This window comes from Garra rufa, chromosome 11 (assembly GCF_049309525.1).
Source record: "Garra rufa chromosome 11, GarRuf1.0, whole genome shotgun sequence".
Lineage (NCBI taxonomy): Eukaryota > Metazoa > Chordata > Actinopteri > Cypriniformes > Cyprinidae > Garra > Garra rufa.
This window is the reverse complement of record NC_133371.1, coordinates 20,002,379-20,025,858: the sequence shown is the minus strand read 5'-3', so window position 1 is coordinate 20,025,858 and position 23,480 is coordinate 20,002,379. Positions and strand designations below refer to the sequence as shown.

At 41.9% G+C, this 23,480-nt stretch overlaps 1 protein-coding gene across 1 annotated transcript in view; it reads right to left on the bottom strand.

Moving 5' to 3' along the window:
- The window catches only part of LOC141345585 (neprilysin-like), a 53,104-nt gene that overhangs the window by 13,474 nt on the left and 16,150 nt on the right, over positions 1–23,480 (bottom strand). The window contains exons 3-11 of the mRNA XM_073850458.1: positions 15,376–15,411; positions 15,007–15,168; positions 7,819–7,899; positions 7,496–7,591; positions 7,282–7,400; positions 6,919–6,984; positions 6,035–6,169; positions 4,398–4,499; positions 2,975–3,111 (exon numbers count right to left, since the gene is read on the bottom strand). Coding sequence (XP_073706559.1) covers positions 2,975–3,111; positions 4,398–4,499; positions 6,035–6,169; positions 6,919–6,984; positions 7,282–7,400; positions 7,496–7,591; positions 7,819–7,899; positions 15,007–15,168; positions 15,376–15,411 — 934 coding nt within the window. The remainder of the gene's footprint in view (positions 1–2,974; positions 3,112–4,397; positions 4,500–6,034; positions 6,170–6,918; positions 6,985–7,281; positions 7,401–7,495; positions 7,592–7,818; positions 7,900–15,006; positions 15,169–15,375; positions 15,412–23,480) is intronic.

Below are 23,480 nucleotides of genomic sequence, written 5' to 3'. Positions count from 1 at the left end.
CCGTTTATTTTCCCTCAGTGTTTTGTTTATTTTTGTTTGATTCATTATGGACCCTACTGTTCATCTCATCCTCCTGAGGCAGGAGGAACGCTCTCTTGAGGACCATACACGTGAGTTCATCTTCCTGGCAGAACATTCCCACTTCCCGGATAGCAGCCTATGCATCTACTACCACCTGGGACTGAATTCCACCACCAAGGCGCTGCTATCCGGGGAGGGTCCTCAAGAGAGCCTGCCGGACTACATCGAGTGGGTGTTGGCGTCCTGCCAATCTTCCTGCACTGTCGGCGTCGTCGAGGAGGACGTCAGCCCCACTCACGACCCAGAACCCAGCCAAACATCACCCTGACATGCGGAGTTACAGCCCGAGCCCACCGCAGATGGAGTGCCAGAGCCGAGAGCGACAGAGCCTGACCCATCTGACCAGGTGCGAGAGCCGGCATCAACATCCGTGACGATGGATTGTCACGTGGAGCAAGAGAGGGCGATAGAGAGCCCTACCCACTGCACCACCACTGAGGGTGAGCTTGGATCTAATTCTGGGGATTTAATAGACTTCTTCTCGGATCTTGCCCAAGATAACTCATGTGACTTAATAGACTTTTTCTCTGAGCCACTGACCTGCATAGACTTCCCTCCCACCCGCCCTCGTCTGTCTGAATCTGCCTGGTCCCCGCTGGTTCCGCCCAGCCGTCCTGAGTCCCCGCTGGTTCCGCCCAGCCGTCCTGAGTCCCCGCTGGTTCCGCCCAGCCGCCCAAAGTCTCCCAGGTCAGCAGTCAGTCCCCCAGCTCACCCTCAGCCCACCACCTGTGCAGTGGGCTCGCCGCGGGACTGCCAGCTTCCATCGGCGTCTCGGCTGGAGGATCCCTCAGCTCCGCCTCCAGCCTCCGAGTCCAGGACTCCGCCTCGGCCCTTCGACCCCGCGGTTCCACCACGGCTCTCGACGCCCTCCTCTTCACCGTTGCCCGTCGATCCACCAGCTCCACCGGGCTCCATCGTCTTTCCGGCTCCGCCCTGGTTCCTCCCTCCGTCGGCTCCACAGTGGGCCGTCATCATGGCTGCGGTCTGGGTCGGTTCCTCCTGCCTTAAGCCCCACCCATGTCCTCCCTGGCTCCTCCCTCCGTCGTCACCCCTCTGGACTGTCTGTTCTGTCACCTGGACTTTTGTTCTGGTCCTCCTCCGGGGGTTGCGTCCTCCGCTGGAACCCCCTCCTTCATTGACTCTGGTATCCTGGTTTTTCCGCCCCTCTCGTTTTTTCTTTTTTCCACGGCGCGAGGACGCGCCTTTCCGGAGGGGGGCGTAATGTCACAGTTCTGTCTGTCTTGTCATTGGTTTTGCCCATTTATCTTCCCCCTGTCATTTTGTTATCATTTGGATTAGTCCTCGTTTGTGTAATCACCGTCATCTGTTTCACCTGTGTATTATCAATCAGTTTGCTTTATAAGTCAGTCTCTGTTTTCAGTTCCCTGTCGGTCGTTAAATGTTGTATTAGTGTGTGGATTCTCTTGCCTGTTCCTGAGTGTTCCAGCCTGCTTATCTGAAGATTATATTAAATATTAATGTTTATTGTTTACCTCGTCTCTCGTCTCGTCAGTCCAGCACGTATCATAACAACAAGTTTGTTGCTGTATTAACCAAGATTTTGTGGCTTTTTTAAATATATTTATCATTTGCAAAAGATTTAAAATAGTCAGGCATTGAATTCCAAAATTTAAACCTTTTACTGAGAGAACAGTCTAAGCAAATTATGTTTTACAAAGTATAACTTTACAGTTTCCACTAGAAGCCATTCTGGATCTCCCCTCCAGTCTCTCAAAAATTACATAAGGACATGGGGGTAAGACCATTTAAACATTTAAACACAAGCTTTACATAATGAAAAAGATGGTATCTTATTTGATTTCTATCTAAAATTTTCAAAGCTCTATTGTGAATACATTCAATCTGATTAATTATGGATTGATTTGTCTGAGACCAAATTGCTGATCCATATACCATATGTAATAATATAATCGAATTTAAAAACAGAAATTTAATTGAGAATCTGAAATCATACCAAGATATTTTTCCTCTGATACTTGTTCAATAATCTCATCTTTATTTCTAATGTTTCAGTTGATTCTGTTACAGGTAATTGTCTTATTGAAAAGCATACAGACTTTTCTTTTTAGTATATAAAGTTTAAAAAAGAGGCATCAAGCCAAGCTGACACTTTCTCTAAGTTTCTTGTTAACTTCAATTTCCAAACAATTCCTTCCAGATACGTAGATAACCGTGTCATCAGAATACATTTGAAGACTCACATCAGGACACACTTCTGGAAGATCATTAATATAAATGCTAAAAAGAATCAGACCCAAAATTGTTCCTTGAGGAATTCCTATATCAATATTATGAGGAATTGTCTTAATTAATAATGACAACACTTTGTTTACAACTACAGAAATCATATTTTTTTTTATTGTTATTATTCACATTAAAATATTGTTATTTCTGGTATCAAATGCCTTTTTCAGATCCAGGAATACTGAACCATCTTTTACTTTGTTATCAAGTGAATGCTTAAACATTTCAAATAATTAGCAAGTAGCTGTTTCTGTGGAATGGTTATATCTGTAAAGAGTTTAAAAGATTGTTCGTCTCTAAGTGATGCAAAATTTGTTCTGATACAACCTTCTCCAGCACTTTGGAAAGAACTGGAAGAAGACTAATTGGACTATAAAATCATTTAATCTGAATTCCCACATTTAAAAATAGGCTTTACCATATTTTTTTTTTTTTTTTTTTTTCAGGGAACTGTCCAGTTGCACACACATTAAAAGTAGAAAACTTTTGTAAAAAATAAATTCAGAAGTTTGGGTTCAGTACTTCTTTACCCTTTTTTAAAAGAAATTAATATTTACAGCAAGTGTATATATAGCAATGTTAATAACACAATCTAAAGCACTACACAGAAGATTGCACATGAAACTACCTCTTTGTGTACTTGGCAAGGACAGGGTTAAGCCTCTTAAAATAGTTTGGGGCATACACAATAACCTCCTCACTGTCTGTAATGGGAATGCCAACTGTGTCCAGGATCTTATTAGTGAAGAGCGTCCAGTTGAACACCTGAATAGGAGCAGTGCAGAACAAAATGAAAATTTGTCATTTAATTGAGGTTTTTATAAGATTAAGATAACAATCACACTTTATTTTAAAGGACTAAAATTTTCAGAACAAAAATTTTAAGATAATGTACTCACCCCCTTGTCATCCAAGATGTTCATGTCTTTCTTTCTTCAGTCATAAGGAAATTATGTTTTTTGAGGAAAACATTTCAGGATTTCTCTCCATATCCATGAAGCCCCAAGTTTGAACTTTCAAAATGCAGCTTCAAATGGCTCTAAACAATCACAGCCGAGGAAAAAAGGGTCTTATTTAGCAAAACGATTGGTTATTTCCTAAAAAAATAAAAAAATAAAAAAATTACAATTTATATACTTTTTAACCTCAAATGCTCGTCTTGTCTAGCTCTGTGTGTACTCTATGTAGAGATTAAAAAGTATATAAATTGTAATTGTTTTTAGAAAATAACTGATCGTTTTGCTAGATAAGGCCCGTCTTCCTCGGCTGGGATCATTTAGAGCCCTTTGAAGCTGCATTTAAACTGCATTTTGGAAGTTCAAACTCGGGGGCATCATAAAAGTCATTTATATGGAGAGAAATCCTGAAATGTTTTCTTTGAAAAACATAATTTCTTTACAACTGAAGAAAGAAAGACATAAACATCTTGGGTGACAAGAGGGTGAGTACATTATCTGTAAATTTTTGGACTACTCCTTTAAGGTCCAATTCTCGCTATTAACAAACCATTAAATACGACTTTTGCCTTAAAACGTCTCGGGTTACGTATGTAACCCTGGTTCCCTGAGGGAACGAGACGCTGCGTCATCAACGCTTTGGGGAACGCCATTGGTGGGCCGCACTCTGAGTCATAGTCTATAAACCAATCAGAAGACGGGAGTGATGTCACCGGCGCGGTGACGTTCCCCAAAGCGTTGATGACGCAGCTCAAGTTCCCGGAAGGGAATCCTAATTTCCTGCTTATTTATAGATATTAAGGTAGTTGTTAAGTTTTGGTACTGGGTAGGAATAGGGGTGTAGAATATGGTCATGCAGAATATGTGCTTTATAAGTACTAATAATCAGCCAATATGTTAATAATAGGCATGCTAATAAGCAACTAGTTAACAGTGAGAATTAGTCCCTATACTAAAGTGTTTCAGAGATAATGCTGTTTGATAAAGATTGACTTATATGCTACATATTATAAGTAAAATGTTAGGTATATAAGTGTATCGTAAAACATTGTATGCAGTTGCATGGGATGTGACGCTTTTCTTTCTTTTTTTTACCCTGGAATCAAACTCTAGAGTGAAGTTGTTTTTCAGGGTCTCCAGAGGCATCTTGTTGTAAAGTAGAACCGGGTTGTTTCTCTCCTCTGGTGTGTCTGTCGCCTGTGCAGACAAGGAGAGCATGAAATTGCAAAAAGGGTGACAGCATTTCATAGGATGTGAGAAGGAGATTCAACAGCTATTTGTCCAGTTATTTTAGTCCCTTCACTCTATACACACAGCATCCCAATCCCCTAATACTATAAGTATGAAATTCCATTACCTCTAAAGGAGTGGTTTTCAATTCCAGTCCTCGCATACCACTGCTCTGCACATTTTTATATGTTTCTCTTATCACTTCAGAGGTCTGTTCTATTCGACCCTAAGTGGCTTGCGAAGTGGACATCACAGGATATTCCATGATGAAACACAGTTCATAAATGGAGCTCTCTTCTAATAGGCTTGTTATCTAAATGAGGAGTATTAAATAAGAGAGATTGAGCGGTGGTACGCGAGGACTGGAATTGAGAACCACTGCCCTAGAGGATCTACAATATAACCTTGCTGTACACAGTCTTTAAACCAAACCCCAACTGCACAAACGCAGATTTTTATTGAGTATGAGCATTTAACTGTATTATTATTGTCAAGACAAAGGTCTCAAAAGCAGTGTGGGTCTGACTTGAGACCTTGAGTAACGCAGGGTTAAGTTGAGCTGCACAGCCACTCTAGCAAATAGTTTCAGAGGGAGCACAAACATGTCATATGGGTTAAACAAAGAAACATACTGTTTCTTGGCCAATGGATGTGTAATAAAGTTTCAAGTAACTCCCAAGTGCTTTTCTGGATTTAGCTAAAAAAAAAAAATGAATACATAAATGCATAACTAAATACATTAAACATTAAACCCTCTTAATCAGAAAAGAAAGCCCACATACCTTAGGCCATGTAGTAAACAATATAAATACAAATATAAATATAATGTTTTATAAATGTGTTAATGGAATTGTTGATTGGTAATAAAAAGTGATTAGTTCTCACTTTAGATTAGGTCACAGAAAACTTTTAATATTCAAACTTTACTGAATATTATTTGCATTCATATTCACTGTCCCTTAAAATGATTAAAATACTTTAAGGACACACAGACACACACACACACACACATATTGGCAAAAGAGGTTTACAGGGAATCTTCATAAGCATAATGGTTTTTATACTGTACTGTACATGTTTTATTCCGTATGCTATCCCCTAAACCTAACCCCAACAATAAACCTAACTCTCACACAAATCTCTCTCTCTAGTTTCTCTCTAGTTTTCTATGAGGGTAGGGTTAGGGAACAAAAAATTACAGTTTGTACAGTGTAAAAAAAAAACATTAAGCCAATGATATATAAATATAAATATATAAAGGTTGGTTTAAAGCACTTAATTACTGCCATTTTCCCATTTTCTGTCAATTAATCTAAAGTGATAACTATATATGGTTAATAAATTGTTAACATAGCAATATCATATGAGCAAATTAAACAAAAAATTTGGTTAATTATACTAGCATTGAATTAAGGGCTCACTATTTGTATAGGGTCTAATAATGTATTAACTATAGTTTTCTAAAAAATGTTGTTTTAATTTTAGAAGCTTTTAATGCTTACATTAGCTATTTCCTTTTCCATCATCATCACCCGGGCAACCTCTTGCCTGATATTAGTGTCATTGACCTCCAGACCCCGGTCATTTCGGATAAGCTTTGCCAAGTCAGTCATGAAGTTCTCATATGTTACACAGGCCTGAGAAAACACACACACACACACACACACACACATTAAAAACACATCCGTGCTAAATTCAATACCTGTTAGCATGCAAATGTTTTTCAGTCATATACAATAGCACCCAGATCCTGGCTTCCCAGTCATTTAGGAAGCATTAGTCCACTGAGAAATGATTCAAGCTAATTCATTCTTTCCACTCATCCTCTGCTTTCCTGCAAAAAGTTACATAATCATCACTGTTTGTCATCAAACTGGAAACATAAGACAAGATCTTCTCCAGGTGTTTCCATCTGTTTGTCCCTTTCTAACTTTCTTTATTGTCTTTTTTGTATTAAACAGGTCTGGAACATAATGGCAGATAGCACTTATACATCTGACCTGAATAACAATCACTTAATGATAACAGATTAGCGTATTTTAAATAAGTAGCTTGTTGGATCTTTCAGGAGATGGACTGGGCTTATCTTTCACTTCTAACATGTGTGGCCTGGGCAAATCTAATATGAGGCCGGAGCAATGTTCTGAGACTGATGCAATCATTTCAATCTATGCAGGAAGAACTCCGGGTATAAAAAAAAGCCAGGGGTTGTTTTTTCTGTAACTCCTAAATTTTGTACATTTCATAAATAAGAACTTTTTAATGAACAGACAGCTAGAGACCACACTTCATTCTGGTCTAAGCTACCGCTGAGAGAGAGGTAGACTGAAACACAAGGATAAGTATGACAAAATCCACCTTTTCCTGTTTAACAGGCTATTCTTACCTCCTCATACGGCCCGGTGCACACATAGTAGTCTCTTGAGGAGAGGCCTAGACTTGGCTGGTCAAACTGACACAGAGAATAAAACCAAAAGACAATCAGCCTTTCATTCTTAATAAAAAAAAACAATGCATGTACATGCAGTGCCGCAATAAAACTGTATCCGTTACTCCAATTAAAAACCTCACAGACCAATAAATATGGATACTGTTTGTTTAAGCAATTATGCAATTTTAAGTCTTTGGCTTGAAAGTATATATTATAGTTTAATCTTTTCTGTGGACAAATTATTTAAACTAAAGTGAACATGCATTTGTGTTTGTATGCAAAATAGAATAGGTGTAAACTGTTGTTGCGCACACCTACATGAATGATGTGCGCATTGGAGTCTCTGTCATCTGTACCAATAAAAAAGCTAATCAGGACTTGCTTTCCATATTTCTCATTCAGTTTAGCTATGGCATCTTCCGCTCTCCAATTCATTCCTGTAGAGGAGATGAGAGAGGAGAAATTGGAATACAACGTACCTATGAGGTAATTGGGCTCATGCATAAAAGCCTACTGAGAAACTTTCTCGTACCGTACTTGGTGTCCCAATCATCTGCTGCTATAGGCCACTCAAAGACATCTGGCAGCATTGTAAGTAGAGGCATCCCACCTCTCTGTTCAATGAGGCCTGTCAGGAAAATATCGAAGTAACGCAGGGTTATTTAAGCAGCCAGTCAGTTGTGGAAATTAAATTGTTTGTTGATCATCTCTGCATGTTTGGCAGCTCATTTGAAAAACTGCATAATGATTTGATAACGACATGGAGTCTTGACGGCATCTTTCTAACAATATATAAAGATATAATAATAAACCAGAAAGCTATATTGCTATGACAATCAATCAAGTTATACTCACTCTCATTAGTGCAAGACCTGTAGAGGACTTTAGCTTTGAGCAGTGAGCTACTGCTTCCACTCTCTTCTCTCTCCAGCACTCCTATAGTAAAAGAATATAAAGTATCATTGCATTTGTTGGACAATATAACAGACTGTCTTGGAGATGGATTTAGAAATGTCAGTCTTGTACTGCCATTATAGAGAGTGGCTAAAAATCATCCCAAATGAAAACCTCATGCACCATGCTTTCGTGTATACTTTGCTACTGTCTACCTCTCATTCAGTAAGTGGCCCATCTGTTGCTTTAAATCTCTCATATCCTGTTTGCAATACTTGTGTTCAGATTTTGTTTTAATTAGTGCTTGGTTCCCAGTGTTTCCTGTGAAAGGGCACAGATCATGTGTGTGTGAGTGATTGGATTAGAGACCGCCTGGTGGCCATGTGGCACGAACCCCTACAGCTTCAAAACTCTGTCACTTCATCTCAGTCACTCTTTTTCTCCTTCCATCTGACATGTGCAGATTACTTGTTTTTTTCTCTTGCTGATTTACAGACAAAATACTTAAAACTTAAGACTTAAAAAAAAAAGTCTTGAAGCACTTAAAGCCTGTCATTGATCTAAATCTGAGAGGATATTATGCCTATATTGTGCCTGCTGATAGTACTGTTTGTTTGCATGTGGTGTCTGCTGTACTTTGTTTAGCCACTGATTCAATTACAGGTATAGTTCACTCAAAAAAAGAAAAAAAAATAATAATTTACATAACTTTCATATTCTAAAAATAAAATTCTTTCTTCTGTGGAATAGAATACAAGCTTTTTTACGTATTCCACAGAAGGAAGAATTTTATTTTTTGATATATATATTTTGAAAAATGTCTTTGTGGAGAAATGTATCCTTTAAAATGTCTTCTTTTGTGTTCCACTGATGAATGAATAATGATTTGTTTTCTTTTAACTATGCCTTTAGAGTCAACTGCTCAAACACAGACCCATTTTTTTAGTGTTAATGCGGAAGTAGCAGAAGTATTTAGTGAATTTTCCAGACTACTGACTAAATGCACCACAGACTTAGCCTTAGGAAATAAGAGGATTGGTCATTAGTTAGCCCACAAGTTTAAAGCTTTAAATTATACAGTACTTCAACCAGCCATAAAATGTGTTTTATTCTTTGTTTTTGTAAGCCATAATTTGTGGAACACAACTTATAAATGAAAAAATAATAATAATACTAAAACAGCACTGAATGACCAAAAACACCCATTGAAGTGGAAATAAATGAAAACAGATGTATCTATATCAAAGCCAAGCTACTGGTTTTTTCTCTCTCTTAATGGAATGACCACAAAAGCTTGTATACAGCTCCACTGAAAGTTACTTTTTGATACTGAGATCAGCACTAGCCTTATCTGACCCACATCTCCCAACAAAGCCCACTCTGTCCCGGCAGGAAACAGCCCTTCCCTCGAGCATCTCCTGCATGTATATGCATGAGTATTCTTCTGGCCCTGTTCAGAAAGCTTCTCATATTTATATCCCATTTTCTGTCAGCTTGATCTGGATTATGTCTCTCACAGCCTATCACAGTGGGCTAAGTCTGCTAGAGACATGTTAACATTTAGACATTAAGATCCATAATGTAGTGTATTTATCTTCCATTTTCTGTGATGGCAAAATATCCCTGCTTACAGATATGAATTAATGCAAAGTGCACTGCCTACGTAAAAAGAAAAAAGTATGACATAACGCTTCTGTTCTCTTTTCATGTGTGTTTCATCCTTTTCTTTATTTCCTCTTCCTTTTTCTCCATAGTAGCCTGTTTAAAAAACTGTCTGTGATCTCTCTCACTCTTCGTATTTCATCCGTGCTTCTCTGTTTTTTTAAATCAGCTTTTATATTCTCTATAAGTCTTTTTGATTACACTGTAACTCTAGCTATTTCCAGCGGTTCTGCTGACTCACATACTGAAATTTATATAGTGTTTTACAACTCCTCACACCTGAGCAAAGCACATGCTTCTCAACCAGTAACAGAAAATACCCCCTGGCCATATAAATCATTTGAACAGCATCCAGGGTAAATAGCCACATTTACTGTAATAAGGTACTGAATTAATGCCACAAGTATGTGAAGCTTGGTGCTGAAGATGTAAGGTAGTTGCTGTTTATGACAAAAGCTGCTTAGATAAATTGCTTTGTGGAGAATAAAAAGGAGTGAAATTTTATTCCAAATACTCTTTTGTGTATGTTCTTAGTGGCAAGTTTAATATAGGTTTGTTTTTCGATGCCAAGAGTGAGGATCAATAAAAAAAGTCATATTAAGTAGAAATAATCAAAGTCTGCAGCAAGAGTGAAATGGAACATGTTTCTCTGTGGCCCATCAGATTGAACTGTTGTGAAGGGTCAGTGCTTTTATTATTGAAATGTCAGACTCTGGACTGGCAAAGGTGCAATGTAAGCATTATGAAAGTGTTTTCAGCACAGATGTAGAAGCTTTTATGGCATGAACTTTGGCTAATCGTACCATAAGCACAATAGCTATGCAGTAACTTAAGTATGTAGCTCATTCCGCTTTTATGCAAATAAAAGTTGTATTATCATAAATGTGACAGCATGTTTACAATTGGCGAAGACCAAATATAATCATATGACAATAAACTACTAGAAAACCATTATAGTCAAATGCTAATGTGAATATTAGAGTGGAATGGTCTGTGTATAATGATGCATGAGTCTACATAAGCATTTACTCCACAAATTAAACCCATCTCTCAAAGTCCCAACAGCTGAATACAAAAGTGAGGTTGGGAAACCAAAGCATAGGCCCTGAACACTAATTTCATCAACACTGCATTTGCATAAAAGTCTAATCAAATCTCTAAATAGACTCTTATTTTCCAATCAGCATTTCCTTTCATCCCACAAAAGCTCAGCACACTGAAAAATGCTAATGAGGGGATTTAGATTTCTCCGGGGAAGTCACAATCCTCACTACTCCTTGATGATTATTTTTATTTCACCCTCAGTGTTTGTTCATTGATTAGTAATGATTTTCAATTAATTAAACGTTAAATAAGGTGAGAAAAGTCATAGAAATTCTCATCAAGGCAACAATAAATGAAAACTAAAGCACGTCCTTGTTGATTTTTGCTGTAAATCAAGAACTCATTGCCACTCTGAATTAAAAGCTCATAAAGCAAAGGCTGATTGTAACAGATCATTAATTGTTAAAAAGGTGGCACAGAGAGAGGGGCTGTAAAAAAGGCACTGAGCAAGCTATGTTTTGACAAGCCCTACCGTCAAGGTTAAGTTATAGCTCTGGTAGCATTTGACCCCTGAATCTTGAGCTCCCCACAGATTCAATAACATTTAACTCCACAACACATCCTCAAGCCTCTGTCTGTGCACAGCCCCCTACAGCTCCTAACCTCTCCAGTCAAATCTCCTGCATTTATAAGGTTAAGCCTTCCTCCTTCCACCACCTGGAAAATGATCATTAGCACACATGCTTCCTCATCTACACCCCCTCTAAAACATCTCTTGACCTCAAGGGGCTGCTCTGGAATTGTCTGTGTAAATCAGTGCCCATGCTGGGGTTAATAAGCTCCTCGTTCCTGGTCAGACAGCTTAGGTCTGCTGAGGGTCCTCAAATTGAGGCCTCCGATTAAGAGCCATTTTTCTCTTGCTCAGTCTAGCAGTCTACGTGCTGTACAACCCCACATTATAACATTAATGCTCTCTCCATCCCTCAAGACACACTACAGTGCTGTCAGCATTTACAGATAAAATTGTATTTGTCTGACAGGTTTCACTACTGTGTCAAGAGGAACAAGAGACACAGCTTTAAATTTCAACTTCAGAGCCTCAGGCAGAGTTTCACTGAGCTTAAAATAGTTTAGATCAGACACAACTAAACTGAAGACTGAATGGCTTTTACCTGTTTTTAGTTGCTGCTTCAGTGGCCAAGAGGCTCTAACTATCTAAAATAGTGTAAATATAGTGTAATTTAATGGAATTAATTTATTGTATGAACACATATGGCACAATATATTGTAAGAAATTTGTTCCCACAATGTATTAATTCATTCTCTCTAACTACTTTAGGTAAATTGTGGCTATAATTTAAATATATGAAAACAAAATAACAAATTACAACACAGCTTTGATTTGCCTAAATGAGGAAACAAATGACAGTTTTTCTCAATTGCTTAAACATATTTCTTGAAATTATGCCTCTTATTTGCGAAACTCTAAACACAAATCCACAACTCCTAACTCAATTCCCCAAACTTCCTATATTGAGGTCAAAATGAAGCTCTCCACTCAAAACTCAATCTTGCTAAAAAAACAAACTTTGCTCTCAGACATGACACACAAATCCTCAAAAACACACACACTACAACACAGTTTTTCACACTGATGAGATAAATTCAAAACAATACTACGAAAACAATACAAATAAAAATCTTTTCACATGATGAACACAACAAATCTATGCCTTTGCAAGAGTTTTATTCCTTAATTTAATGTACTGTAGAGTACAGTACAAAACAGCAAACAACAACAAAAATAATTATTCTGCTCAGCATCCAGTCTTTGGTCTGGGACAGGCCAAAGAACCTCTTCAGCATCACTAAATTAGCCCTGGCCAGGCAGCAGGGGTCAAATCCTCTTGCATGCCTGTTCCAACCCTGGTACTCATCAACTAAAATATTTGAGACTGCTTGTCTTCTTGCCCTTCCCTTCCTCTGTCTCTTCCACGTTGTCGTCGTCATAATCCTTCTTCTTCTCCTCTTCCTCTTTCACCTCCTACTCTTCCTCTTGAAAATTACACATTACTGTATGTGGGATATTGATTGAAAAAACTGGACAGGATTCACAGTTACACTTGTACTAGTGGTCTGACAAAAAAATAAAAAAAATAAAAATAAAATAAAAACACATTACAATGTCATTGTGAAACAAAAATGAAAAAGAAATATGGGCACAAAGGTGAAAATAAATTAGAAAATTAGAAAGTCCACTGTCAGAATTTGTAACTCCTGCATTGTCCTCTGTCTATATATGCATTCTAATTGAAGGTTCATGAGCTGTACCTTTGATCTATTTCAGAGAACTGCTTTATCATTGGTTTATCTATATTATCTTCATTAGTGAAAGTCAATATTCACTTGAATAATGGCAAATTTACAAAAAGTCTAATAGAAATGTGTAGAATATATGACAACTAGATCAAAAATTTTGCATTTAGGTGATGACTTATACGATGAGCTAATGACTTGATGTTTTGAGGGGTAAGACTATTGCACAGAGAAATACAGTATATAATACATTTTGAGCAACATGACAAAAGACTAGATGATGTGGATGTTGAACAAGTAGTTGTGACAATTTCATTTCTGATCTGAGAAATGCACCAAAGTGACTGAGAAAAACTGTAAGCTGACTTTGGCTCTTTTATCTCCACCGAAGCTTCTGCTAATTGAGCTCAAACTTCGCAGACTTGAGTGAACAATACTGAATGCTTGTGCTTTCTAAATGACCACATGGTGTAAGCACTGAGAAATGTAGGGATTTGTGTGTAGAGTTTTGCAGTAACAGTTCACCAAATATAACTCATGTGTCAAAGCAGGGAATAGTGTTTATAGTTTAGGGAAATGGGTGTGCTTTTTCAAAAATGGCGTTATAGTTTTGAAATTTTAGTTCAAAATACTGGTTATAGTGTTTTAGCAATTGAGAAAAACTGTAACTCCTGCGCTCTCCTCTGTCTATATATGCTTTCCATTTGATGGTTCATGAGCTGTACCTTTGAGCTATTTCAGAGAACTGCTTTATCATTAGTTGTTTATTAGTTGTTCTATATTATCTTCATTAGTGAAAGTCAAGATTCACTTGAATAATTCATGGCAAATTTACAAAAAGTCAAATAGAAATGTATAGAATATATGATTGACAGTTTGTGACAACTAGATCAAAAATTTTGCATTTAGGTAATGACTTATACGATGAGCTAATGACTTGATGTTTTGAGGGGTAAGACTATTGCACAGAGAACTATATAATACATTTTGAGCAACATGACAATAGCAACTGATAATGTAGGAAACCGCAGACAAATGTATATAATCAGGTATGAATGTACCAAACCAATCGCAACTTGATCAGAAAAATTAGAAGTTTTTTATTATGTGCACAAGAGACTAGATGATGTGGATGTTGAACAAGTAGTTTTGACAATTTCATTTCTGATCTGAGAAATGCACCAAAGTGACTGAGAAAAACTGTAAGCTGACTTTGGCTCTTTTATCTCCATCTAAGGTTCTGATTGGTGTGTGCTAAATTTTGACTCCTAGTGTTTCCACTTGAGTAATTGTGTGCTAATTGAGCTCAAACTTCGCAGACTTGAGTGAACGATATTGAATGCTTGTGCTTTCTAAATGACCACATGGTGTAAGCACTGAGAAATGTAGGGATTTGTGTGTAGAGTTTTGCAGTAACAGTTCACCAAATATAACTCATGTGTCAAAGCAGGGAATAGTGTTTATTGTTTAGGGAAATGGGTGTGCTTTTTCAAAAATGGCGTTATAGTTTTGAAATTTTAGTTCAAAAGACTGGTTATAGTGTTTTAGCAATTGAGAAAAACTGTAGTACAACGTGGTAACGATGCACCTACAAATTACGAATTAATAAACCATTACTATGAATCAATAAGCCATGGAAACTAATTCGTAATTTGTGGACAGGATATCTTTTCCCCTATATGTTATGTTAAAGGTACCATAGTTTTGTGATCTTTAAAGTACGCTATTGTTAGCTTAGCAACAGGCTAATGTCAAACTCTATGGAAATAAAATGTGGGTTGAATCCCTGCTCACTTCACATGAAGAGCATTGGTTAGGCCATTATTTTAATAGATAACTGCCTATGTAGGTAGGATATAGCAAGCAACTTACTGCCTCATTACTTTGATAAAGTTCATTGTGTCATGAACTTTATCAAAGTGGGAGACATGGCCTGGCAGGTAGTGCACATACTCACAATTTATATGGTGTAATTTGTTTACAGATAATTTAAATTTGGCCTGGGTCATTTTTTGAACCCACACCCTTCTCCGTATAATTTCTAGTAATTTCTTCACTATTCTATAATTGTAAAGGCAAAAAGCTACTATTTTTTTCTTTAAACTAGTCTTATTGGCTTTAAATTACCTTTGAGTACTACCTCCAGTTCATCTCTGAGAATGTCAAAGGTACTGTAACGTGAACTGGTCTCAGGTATGATGTTCTTCTTTAGCCAGCCACCACAGGCGTACTGGTAGAAGTTGTCACAGGGGTTCACCGTGTGGTCCATGTTATCAATGAGGCGGGATGCTACAATGCCAGAGAATATTTTTTATGTATGAACTTCATGACATCATCAACAACAACAAAAACAAATAATAATAATAATAATAATAATAATAATAATAATAATAATATAAAAAGTCTTTAATAAATGTGCAAGAAAGGCTATCAGTTGACTGTCAGACATGTTATGATTAATTCTGTGCTATGTGCAATGTTGTAAAATATATTTACCTGACTGTGTGCAGTCAGCTGTTATGCAGACTCCATCTACAAAGGAAAAAGAAGCACAATGGATCAGAGGTCAGGAGCAAATTAACACTATAAATAATTTATTTAATAATAAATCAAACATCTATTTAAAAATTCTTTCTCTGTGGTGGGTTCAGTTACATCTCTACAGACAATTATCTCTGTACATTTTATATCTGTCCATAGACATACAGTATAATTTATGAGAATCTCTCACTGAACTAAGATTCAACAGGCATCCACTTTCTGACCCTAGTCCCTACCGCCCTGCCCTCTTATCCAGACCCCCATGGCTGAGAGGAAGAGCATGTGGAGAACATCTCGGTATTTCAGCATTCTATCTGCCTTTGCTGTTTAAACATTTATCTAGCACATTAATGGCAGATGATCAGGGTGTGAAAGGCAAGCTGCAGTGACTTCCTATAAGCTCCATCTGCTGCTCAAAGGCCTAACGAGGGAAAGGGGCTTACATGGATAACCAGCCATATTATGGGGTAGATATTATCTGGGGAAGCACCAGTATATGCCAATACTACCCTGGGAACTAAAATAACTACAGAACCAAAATAAGTTTTCACTAGGGGTGGGAAATCACCATTCATGACTTGATCACGATTCTTTGTCATGTTGGTTTTACTATTTTGCAAGTTGTCTGAACAGTAAAGCCAAACTAATTTCCCCATTTTAAAAAACAAAGCCTTACAAGGTAACATAATATAAAAATATAAAAAAGTGGGCGAAGATGAAAATCTTTTTCATTATTTTATTTTTGTTATTAAAAATAAGTACAAACATACACATTACAAATACACTTAATATACAAATAAAACAAACAGTAGTTTATTTTTCAAGCATTCCAGGTGTAGCAATAGCAAGAAACTGGATGAACAAATACAAAAATAAAACACTATATACTGTACACTTTACTGTATAAATTATATACTGATTCCTATTAAAACAACTGTATTAAAGTTCTTCAGTCAAGACAAGTAAGCGATTTTTCTGTTTGTGTTTTGTTGTTTTATTAGCATTAAAGGGATAGTTCACCCAAAAATAAAAATTCAGTATTTTCTCAACAACTTACGTTCACTTTAGACATAACCAACTGTGTTTATATGTAAACCTTGTATGTTTTTGACAGTATTAGCGCAATCAGACACAAAAGTTCAACGTACAGTACAGACCAAAAGTTTGGACACACCTTCTCATTCAAAGAGTTTTCTTTATTTTCATGACTATGAAAATTGTAGATTCACACTGAAGGCATCAAAACTATGAATTAACACATGTGGAATTATATTTAATTCTATAAAATATTTAATTATATATATACTATATATATACTATATATACTTCTGCACAACACAACTGATGGACCGAAACCCCATTTATAAGGCAAGAATCCCACTTATTAAACCTGACAGGGCACACCTGTGAAGTGAAAACCATTTCAGGTGACTACCTCTTGAAGCTCATCAAGAGAATGCCAAGAGTGTGCAAAGCAGTAATCAAAGCAAACGTTGGCTACTTTGAAGAACCTAGAATATGACATATTTCAGTTGTTTCACACTTTTTTTATGTATATAATTCAGTGTGAATCTACAATTTTCATAGTCATGAAAATAAAGAGAACTTTGGTTCAAAGGTGTGTCCAAGGTGTGTCCAAACTTTTGGTCTGTACTGTACGTGTACTAATACACAAAAAGGGGTGTAATGGTACACATAAGTCACAGTGTGGTACATACCTCGTACAACAAATTAATTTTTTTCATTTATTTTGAACAGACAGTAGTGCTACATATATGTAGCTTGTGCCGTTGTTTTTAAATTAGACTGTATAATTTCAAGATTTAAGGCAAAAATAGAATGGCCTGAGATTAGATTTGTGAAATTATGCTACATAAGATACCTGTACAAAACAAAATCAGCAGCTAAATAACAAATAATTAAAAATGCAGATTTATACTCTGACAGCAGGTGGCATTTATGGAACAGCAGCAATAGAGTTTCCTTTGTTACCCCTGTAAACAAAGCTTATAAACACTAATATGCATTATACGGTGTACTACGGGGCACCTGAATGCTCTCTCTCTCTCTTTCTCTCTCTCTCTCTCTCTCTCTCTCGAGTGTGAGTTGCATGTCGGGAGTGTGGGGTGCGTGAGCGTTTCACGGGTGAGAAGAGCAACTGATTTTCCTATCTATCTTTTGGGGAAGTTGTTTTAAGTTCCCTTCCGGGAACTCAACACTGCGTCATCAACGCTTTGGGGAATGCCACTGGCGAACCCACCTCTGAATCAGTCTGTAGCCAATAGAACGACGGGAGTGACGTCACCGGCGCGGTGACGTCAGCGACCAGGAAGTATATAAGCACGTGCGTTTCAAATCGGCTTCAGCTTTTGTCATTCAGCGAAGCGCTCTATGTTGGTCTGTCTGTCTGGTTATTCATTGCTGTTTTTTGTGCCAGTTTGCACAGCTTTTGTTTGAGCAATGTCTGCCAAAAGGGGAAAGAAGTTAGATATTTCTAAGGCGGTTCAGCAGCCACACAGAATGTGTGTTCCTCCTTGCCAGCGATTCATCGTTGGTGGGGACACACACAGGATGTGTGTGTTCTGCTTGGGAGCGGAGCATGCTCAGTCAGCCCTTGAGGGGGTTGGCTGTCCGCAGTGTGAACGTCTTCCACTGCGGGTGCTTCGTTCCCGGAGGGCTCTCTTCGAGCGTTGATCTCCCTCAACCGCCTATGAAATCCCCACAATTTGAGGAGCTCCTGGAGGTGGTAACTCGTGCGGTAGCCAGACTCAACATCAGCTGGCCCGCCGAGCAATCTCATGAGCCGCCAGAAAGCAAGTTAGATGAACGCTTTCTGCGGACACGCAAGCCACCTCCAGGGCGGAGCTTTCCGTTTTTCCCTGATCTCCACAGTGAGCTGTCGAGATCATGGGAGAAACCATTCTCGGCCCGTGTTTTCACCCCCTCCTCCGGTTACTACGGTAACGTGGGAGGGGTCGAGGAGCACGGGTACAAGATGATGCCAGCAGTTGAACAGACGCTCGCGAGCTATCTGTCTCCTGCAGCGGCATCATCTTTGAAGGCTCCGACCTTGCCCATCAAGCCTCTTAAACTAACATCTAGCTTGTTGGGCAAGGGGTACGCGGCAGCGGGTCAGGCTGGGTCATGTCTGCACTCTATGTCTGTGTTGCAGGCATACCAAACCGACCTGCTCAAGGATTTAGACGACGGCAGGGAGGTTAATGTCTCAGAGTTGCGGCGTACAGCAGATCTTGCTCTCCGCGCCACTAAGGAGACCGCCCGTGCTATTGGGCGGTCTATGGCAGCCCTTGTGGTCGCGGAGAGGCACCTATGGTTGTCCCTGTCCGATGTGAAGGAGAAGGACAGGGCCCTCCTGCTGGACGCCCCAATTCAGTCTCCTGGCCTGTTTGGCGACTCGGTCGATGCGGTCATCAGCAGGTACCAGGAGGCCCGCAGACAAACTGCAGCTTTCCAGCAATACCTCCCTCGCCGTGTCTTTTCCTCTGGGGCTGCTGGACGGGAGCAGCCCCAGCCACGTACCAGCTCCTCACGCCGCGAGGCGCAGAAAGCGAGCGTTGCTACCCGCACCCCTCCTGACAGATCAAGGGGGCGGGGTAAGCAGCGCTCCAAGTCGGGGCCTCCAAGACTAGGCCCGACCTGAGGGTCGTGCTTCAGTCGAAGAGGTCCTCGGCTAAGCGGCCCTGACTGCTGTGGCTCAGGGCCGTTGAGGGCAGCCCCTCTCGGGGGGAAATGGGGTCCACCACATTATATGGTGCCCATTTCTCCTCGGGGCCCTCAGGAGACCAGTCAGCTAACCCTGCCAGTGTTTCAGGGCGCGACAGTCTCTCACAAACCTCTGCTGGTGGTCCCGCCCGGCAACGTAGCGGACCCAGTAAGTTTGTCACCCCCACGGGGGTCTTCAGAGCAGTTAGTTCAGGTGTCGCCTGCCAGTCAGCTGTTACAGGCCACCGAATTAATTCCTCAAAGGTTACCAGAAACCAGCCTCGAGAGGCTGGTTCCCTTAGTACACTTTCTGGCAGCGTGGAAACTACTGCCGAATGTGTCTCCATGGGTCCTGCGTACTGTAGAAAGAGGGTATCAAATTCAGTTCAGGGGCCCGGCGCCGCCCTTCAACGGGGTATTTCCTACTACGATAGGCCCCAAGCAGGTTCTGGTAATGGAACAAGAAGTAGATTCTCTTCTGAGGAAGGAGGCCATCGAGGTGGTCCCTCCTCAGCTCAGAGAATCCGGGTTCTACAGCCGGTACTTCATTGTTCCCAAGAAGGATGGAGGGCTGCGGCCCATCTTAGATCTCAGACAACTGAACCGCTCAGTCAGAAAACTGAAGTTCAGTATGTTAACTGTCAAACAGGTCGTGTCTCAAATCAGGTCCGAGGACTGGTTTGTCACGATAGATCTCAAAGATGCGTACTTTCACGTCTCCATCCTTCCTCAGCACAGGAAGTTTCTCAGGTTCGCTTTCAGGGGCAAAGCTTACCAATGCAGAGTTCTTCCTTTCGGCCTAGCACTCTCACCCCGAACTTTCACAAAGTGTATGGATGCTGCTCTGGCTCCCCTGCGACTCCAGGGCATCCGTATACTCAATTACATAGACGACTGGCTGATTTTAGCCAGCTCAGAACAGTTAGCGGTTCAGCATCGAGATGCTGTTCTCGCTCACATGGAAGCTTTGGGGTTGAGACTCAACACCAAGAAAAGTGTGCTGTCTCCATTACAGAGAACCACTTATCTAGGTGTCGTATGGGATTCGACCACGATGCAGGCACGTTTGTCTCCTGCTCGGATCGAGTCGATCCTTACTGCAGTAAATGCGGTCAAGCTAGGCCTGTCACTCACTGTCAAACAGTTTCAAGTACTGTTAGGTCTTATGGCAGCAGCAGCCAACGTAATACCTTTTGGCCTGCTGCACATGAGGCCGCTACAGTGGTGGCTCAAGACCAAGGGTTTTTCCCCGAGGGGAAATCCCTTCCGCAAGATCAAGGTCACGCGGCGATGCCTTCGTGCCTTGAACATGTGGAAGAAACCTTGGTTTCTGTCTCAGGGCCCGGTTCTGGGAGCTCCATGTCGCCGCGTCACGCTAGCGACGGATGCATCCCTCTCCGGGTGGGGAGCGGTCATGAGTGGCCGCTCGGCCTCCGGCCTGTGGACCAGTCAGCACCTCTCATGGCACATAAATTGCCTGGAGATGCTGGCGGTTTTCAAGGCTTTGAGGCACTTCCTCCCAGACCTGAGAAACCGCCATGTGTTGGTCCGCACCGACAACACAGCGGTGGTTTATTATATCAACCACCAGGGAGGTGTGCGGTCACGCCCCTTATGCAAGCTGGCGTCCCATATCCTCCTGTGGTCCCAGGGGAAACTCCTCTCACTGAGTGCAGTTCACATTCCTGGGCATCTCAACGTGGGGGCAGACGTCCTGTCGAGGCAGGGGCAAGTAAAGCCCGGGGAATGGATGCTTCACCCGCAGGTGGTGAAGCAGATATGGAGAGTGTTTGGCCAGGCTCAGGTGGACCTCTTTGCGACTCAAGAGACATCGCAGTGTCCCCTCTGGTACTCTCTAGTACCTCCAGCTCCACTGGGGCTGGACGCCATGGTACAGACGTGGCCGAGGCTTCGTCTGTACGCCTTTCCCCCGTTCGCTCTGCTCCCGGGAGTTCTAGAAAGAGTACGCCGGTACGGAGTCAGTCTACTATTAGTAGCCCCATACTGGCCGACCCGAGTATGGTTCTCGGACATCATAGCCCTCCTAGACGGCTCTCCGTGGGAGATTCCGATCAGGAGGGACCTTCTTTCTCAGGCTGGGGGCGCAATCTGCCACCCCCACCCAGAGAAGTGGAAGCTATGGGTGTGGCCCCTGAGGGGGCGCATCTCATAAGTGAGGGTCTCTCAACTGAGGTTGCTGAGACCATCCTTCACTCTAGAGCTCCCTCTACAAGGAAACTTTATGGCCTGAAGTGGAAACTCTTCACTTCATGGTGTAGAGAGCGACACGCTGACCCAGTCCACTGCCCAGTTGGTACAGTGCTGGAGTTCCTGCAGTCTCGCTTCTCCACCGGGATAGCCCACTCCACCCTGAAGGTTTACGTGGCGGCTTTATCGGCCTTCCACGCCCCTCTCGGTGGCCTGTCATTGGGTAAGAACCCCCTGGTCATACGGTTCCTTCGCGGTGCACTCAGGTTGAGGCCTCGGGTGAACCCCAGAATCCCCACGTGGGATCTCGCTGTGGTGCTTGAAGCCCTCTGTAGGCCTCCATTCGAGCCTTTAGAGGAGATTTCAGATCGCTTCCTTACTATTAAGACGGCGCTGCTGTTGGCTATTACTTCTCTGAGGAGAGTAGGAGACCTTCAGGCCCTTTCAGTGGCCCCTTCATACATTGACTTTGCGCCTGGTTTGGCCAAAGCATTCCTCTACCCTAGACCCGGGTACGTACCGAAGGTACCGACAGCAGTACCACAGCCAGTCGCCCTGCAGGCCTTTTATCCTCCTCCTTTCTTGGAGAGCGACCATCGGAAGTATAATTGTATGTGTCCAGTGCGAGCACTGGACACATACGTCCACAGAGCTGCCCTGTGGCGGAAATCAGAGCAACTGTTGGTCTGCTACGGTCCCCCTAAGAGGGGGCTCCCTGCAACCAAACCGACTATCAGTAAATGGATCGTAGATGCCATAACTACGGCTTATGAGTCCTCTGGCCTCCCATCACCGATGGGCGTCAAGGCTCACTCTACTCGAGGCATGGCGGCCTCGAAAGCTTTGGTGGCAGGTGTCCCTATTCAGGACATCTGTAGTGCGGCGGGTTGGTCTACACCCTTGACCTTCGTTAGGTTCTACGAGCTAGACCTACGAGCCACTCCAGGCTCCTCTGTCCTGAGCTGACAGGAGTCATACCTCGTGAGCCTGAGGGCCGAGGTATAAGTTCCTTCTTCGCTGGGTACCCCCCAGGCAGAGATGTGATTTCGCTCGTGTCCTGGCAGTTTCCCAGGCGGAGCCCATGCCAGTGTCCTGGCCACAAGTTTCCAGGCACTACTTGTGTCCCTCTTGTCCGGGTACGCCCCGACAAAGGACTATTGTCTCCTCGTGTGCCCAAGGGCCGAGGACATCTCCTTCCTCTCGGTCTGGTTGGTCACCAGACAGAGGCCTCCACCTCGTGAGCCCGAGGGCCGAGGTGCTTTACTTCCCTCTTCGCTGGGCGCGTCCCAGGCAGAGATGTAATTCTACTCGCATTCTGGCAGTTTTCCAGGCGGAGCCATCTCAGTGCCCTGGCCAGAAGTTTCCAGGCACCACTTGGGTCCCTCTTGATCCGGGTAAGCCCCGACAAAGGACCATCCTTTCTCCTCGTGTGCTCGAGGGCCGAGGAGAACCCCCTATCTGGCTGGTGACCAGACTGGGGTGTATGACCAAAATCTCGTGAGCCCGAGGGCCGAGGTTTATCCCTCTTCGCTGGGTACGTCCCAGGCAGAGATGTAATACCGCTTGCGTCCTGGCAGTTTCCCAGGCGAAGCAACTTGGTGCTCTGGTACCCCCAGACACCTCTTGTCCCTCTACGTCTGGCTGGTCCCCAGACAGAGGTGGACTCTTTTCCTCGTGTGCCCGAGGGCCGAGGCGGATCAGATCCCTCTTCGCTGGGAGTTTCCCCGGCAGAGATGTAATCCCACTCGCGTCCTGGCAGTTTTCCAGGCGGAGCCAATCCAGTCCCTCCTGTGCTGGCTGTTCCCCAGACGGAGTTTTGGACTATTTCCTCGTGTGCCTGAGGGCCGAGGTTCACATCATTCTTCCTCTTCGCTGGGTGCGTCCCAGGCAGAGATGTCATCACACTCACGTCCTGGCAGTTTTCCAGGCGGAGTTCTTCTGGTCCCTCTTTGCTGGTGTCCCCAGACTGAGCGACCACTTTCCTCGTGAGCCCGAGGGCCGAGGTATATACCATCTCCCTCTTGCTCTGGCATTTATCCCGGACAGAGGTGTAATATTTCTCTCGTCCTGGCAGTTTCCCAGGCGGAGAACCATCAGTGCCCCTCAGGTAAGTATCTTCTGGCACTGCC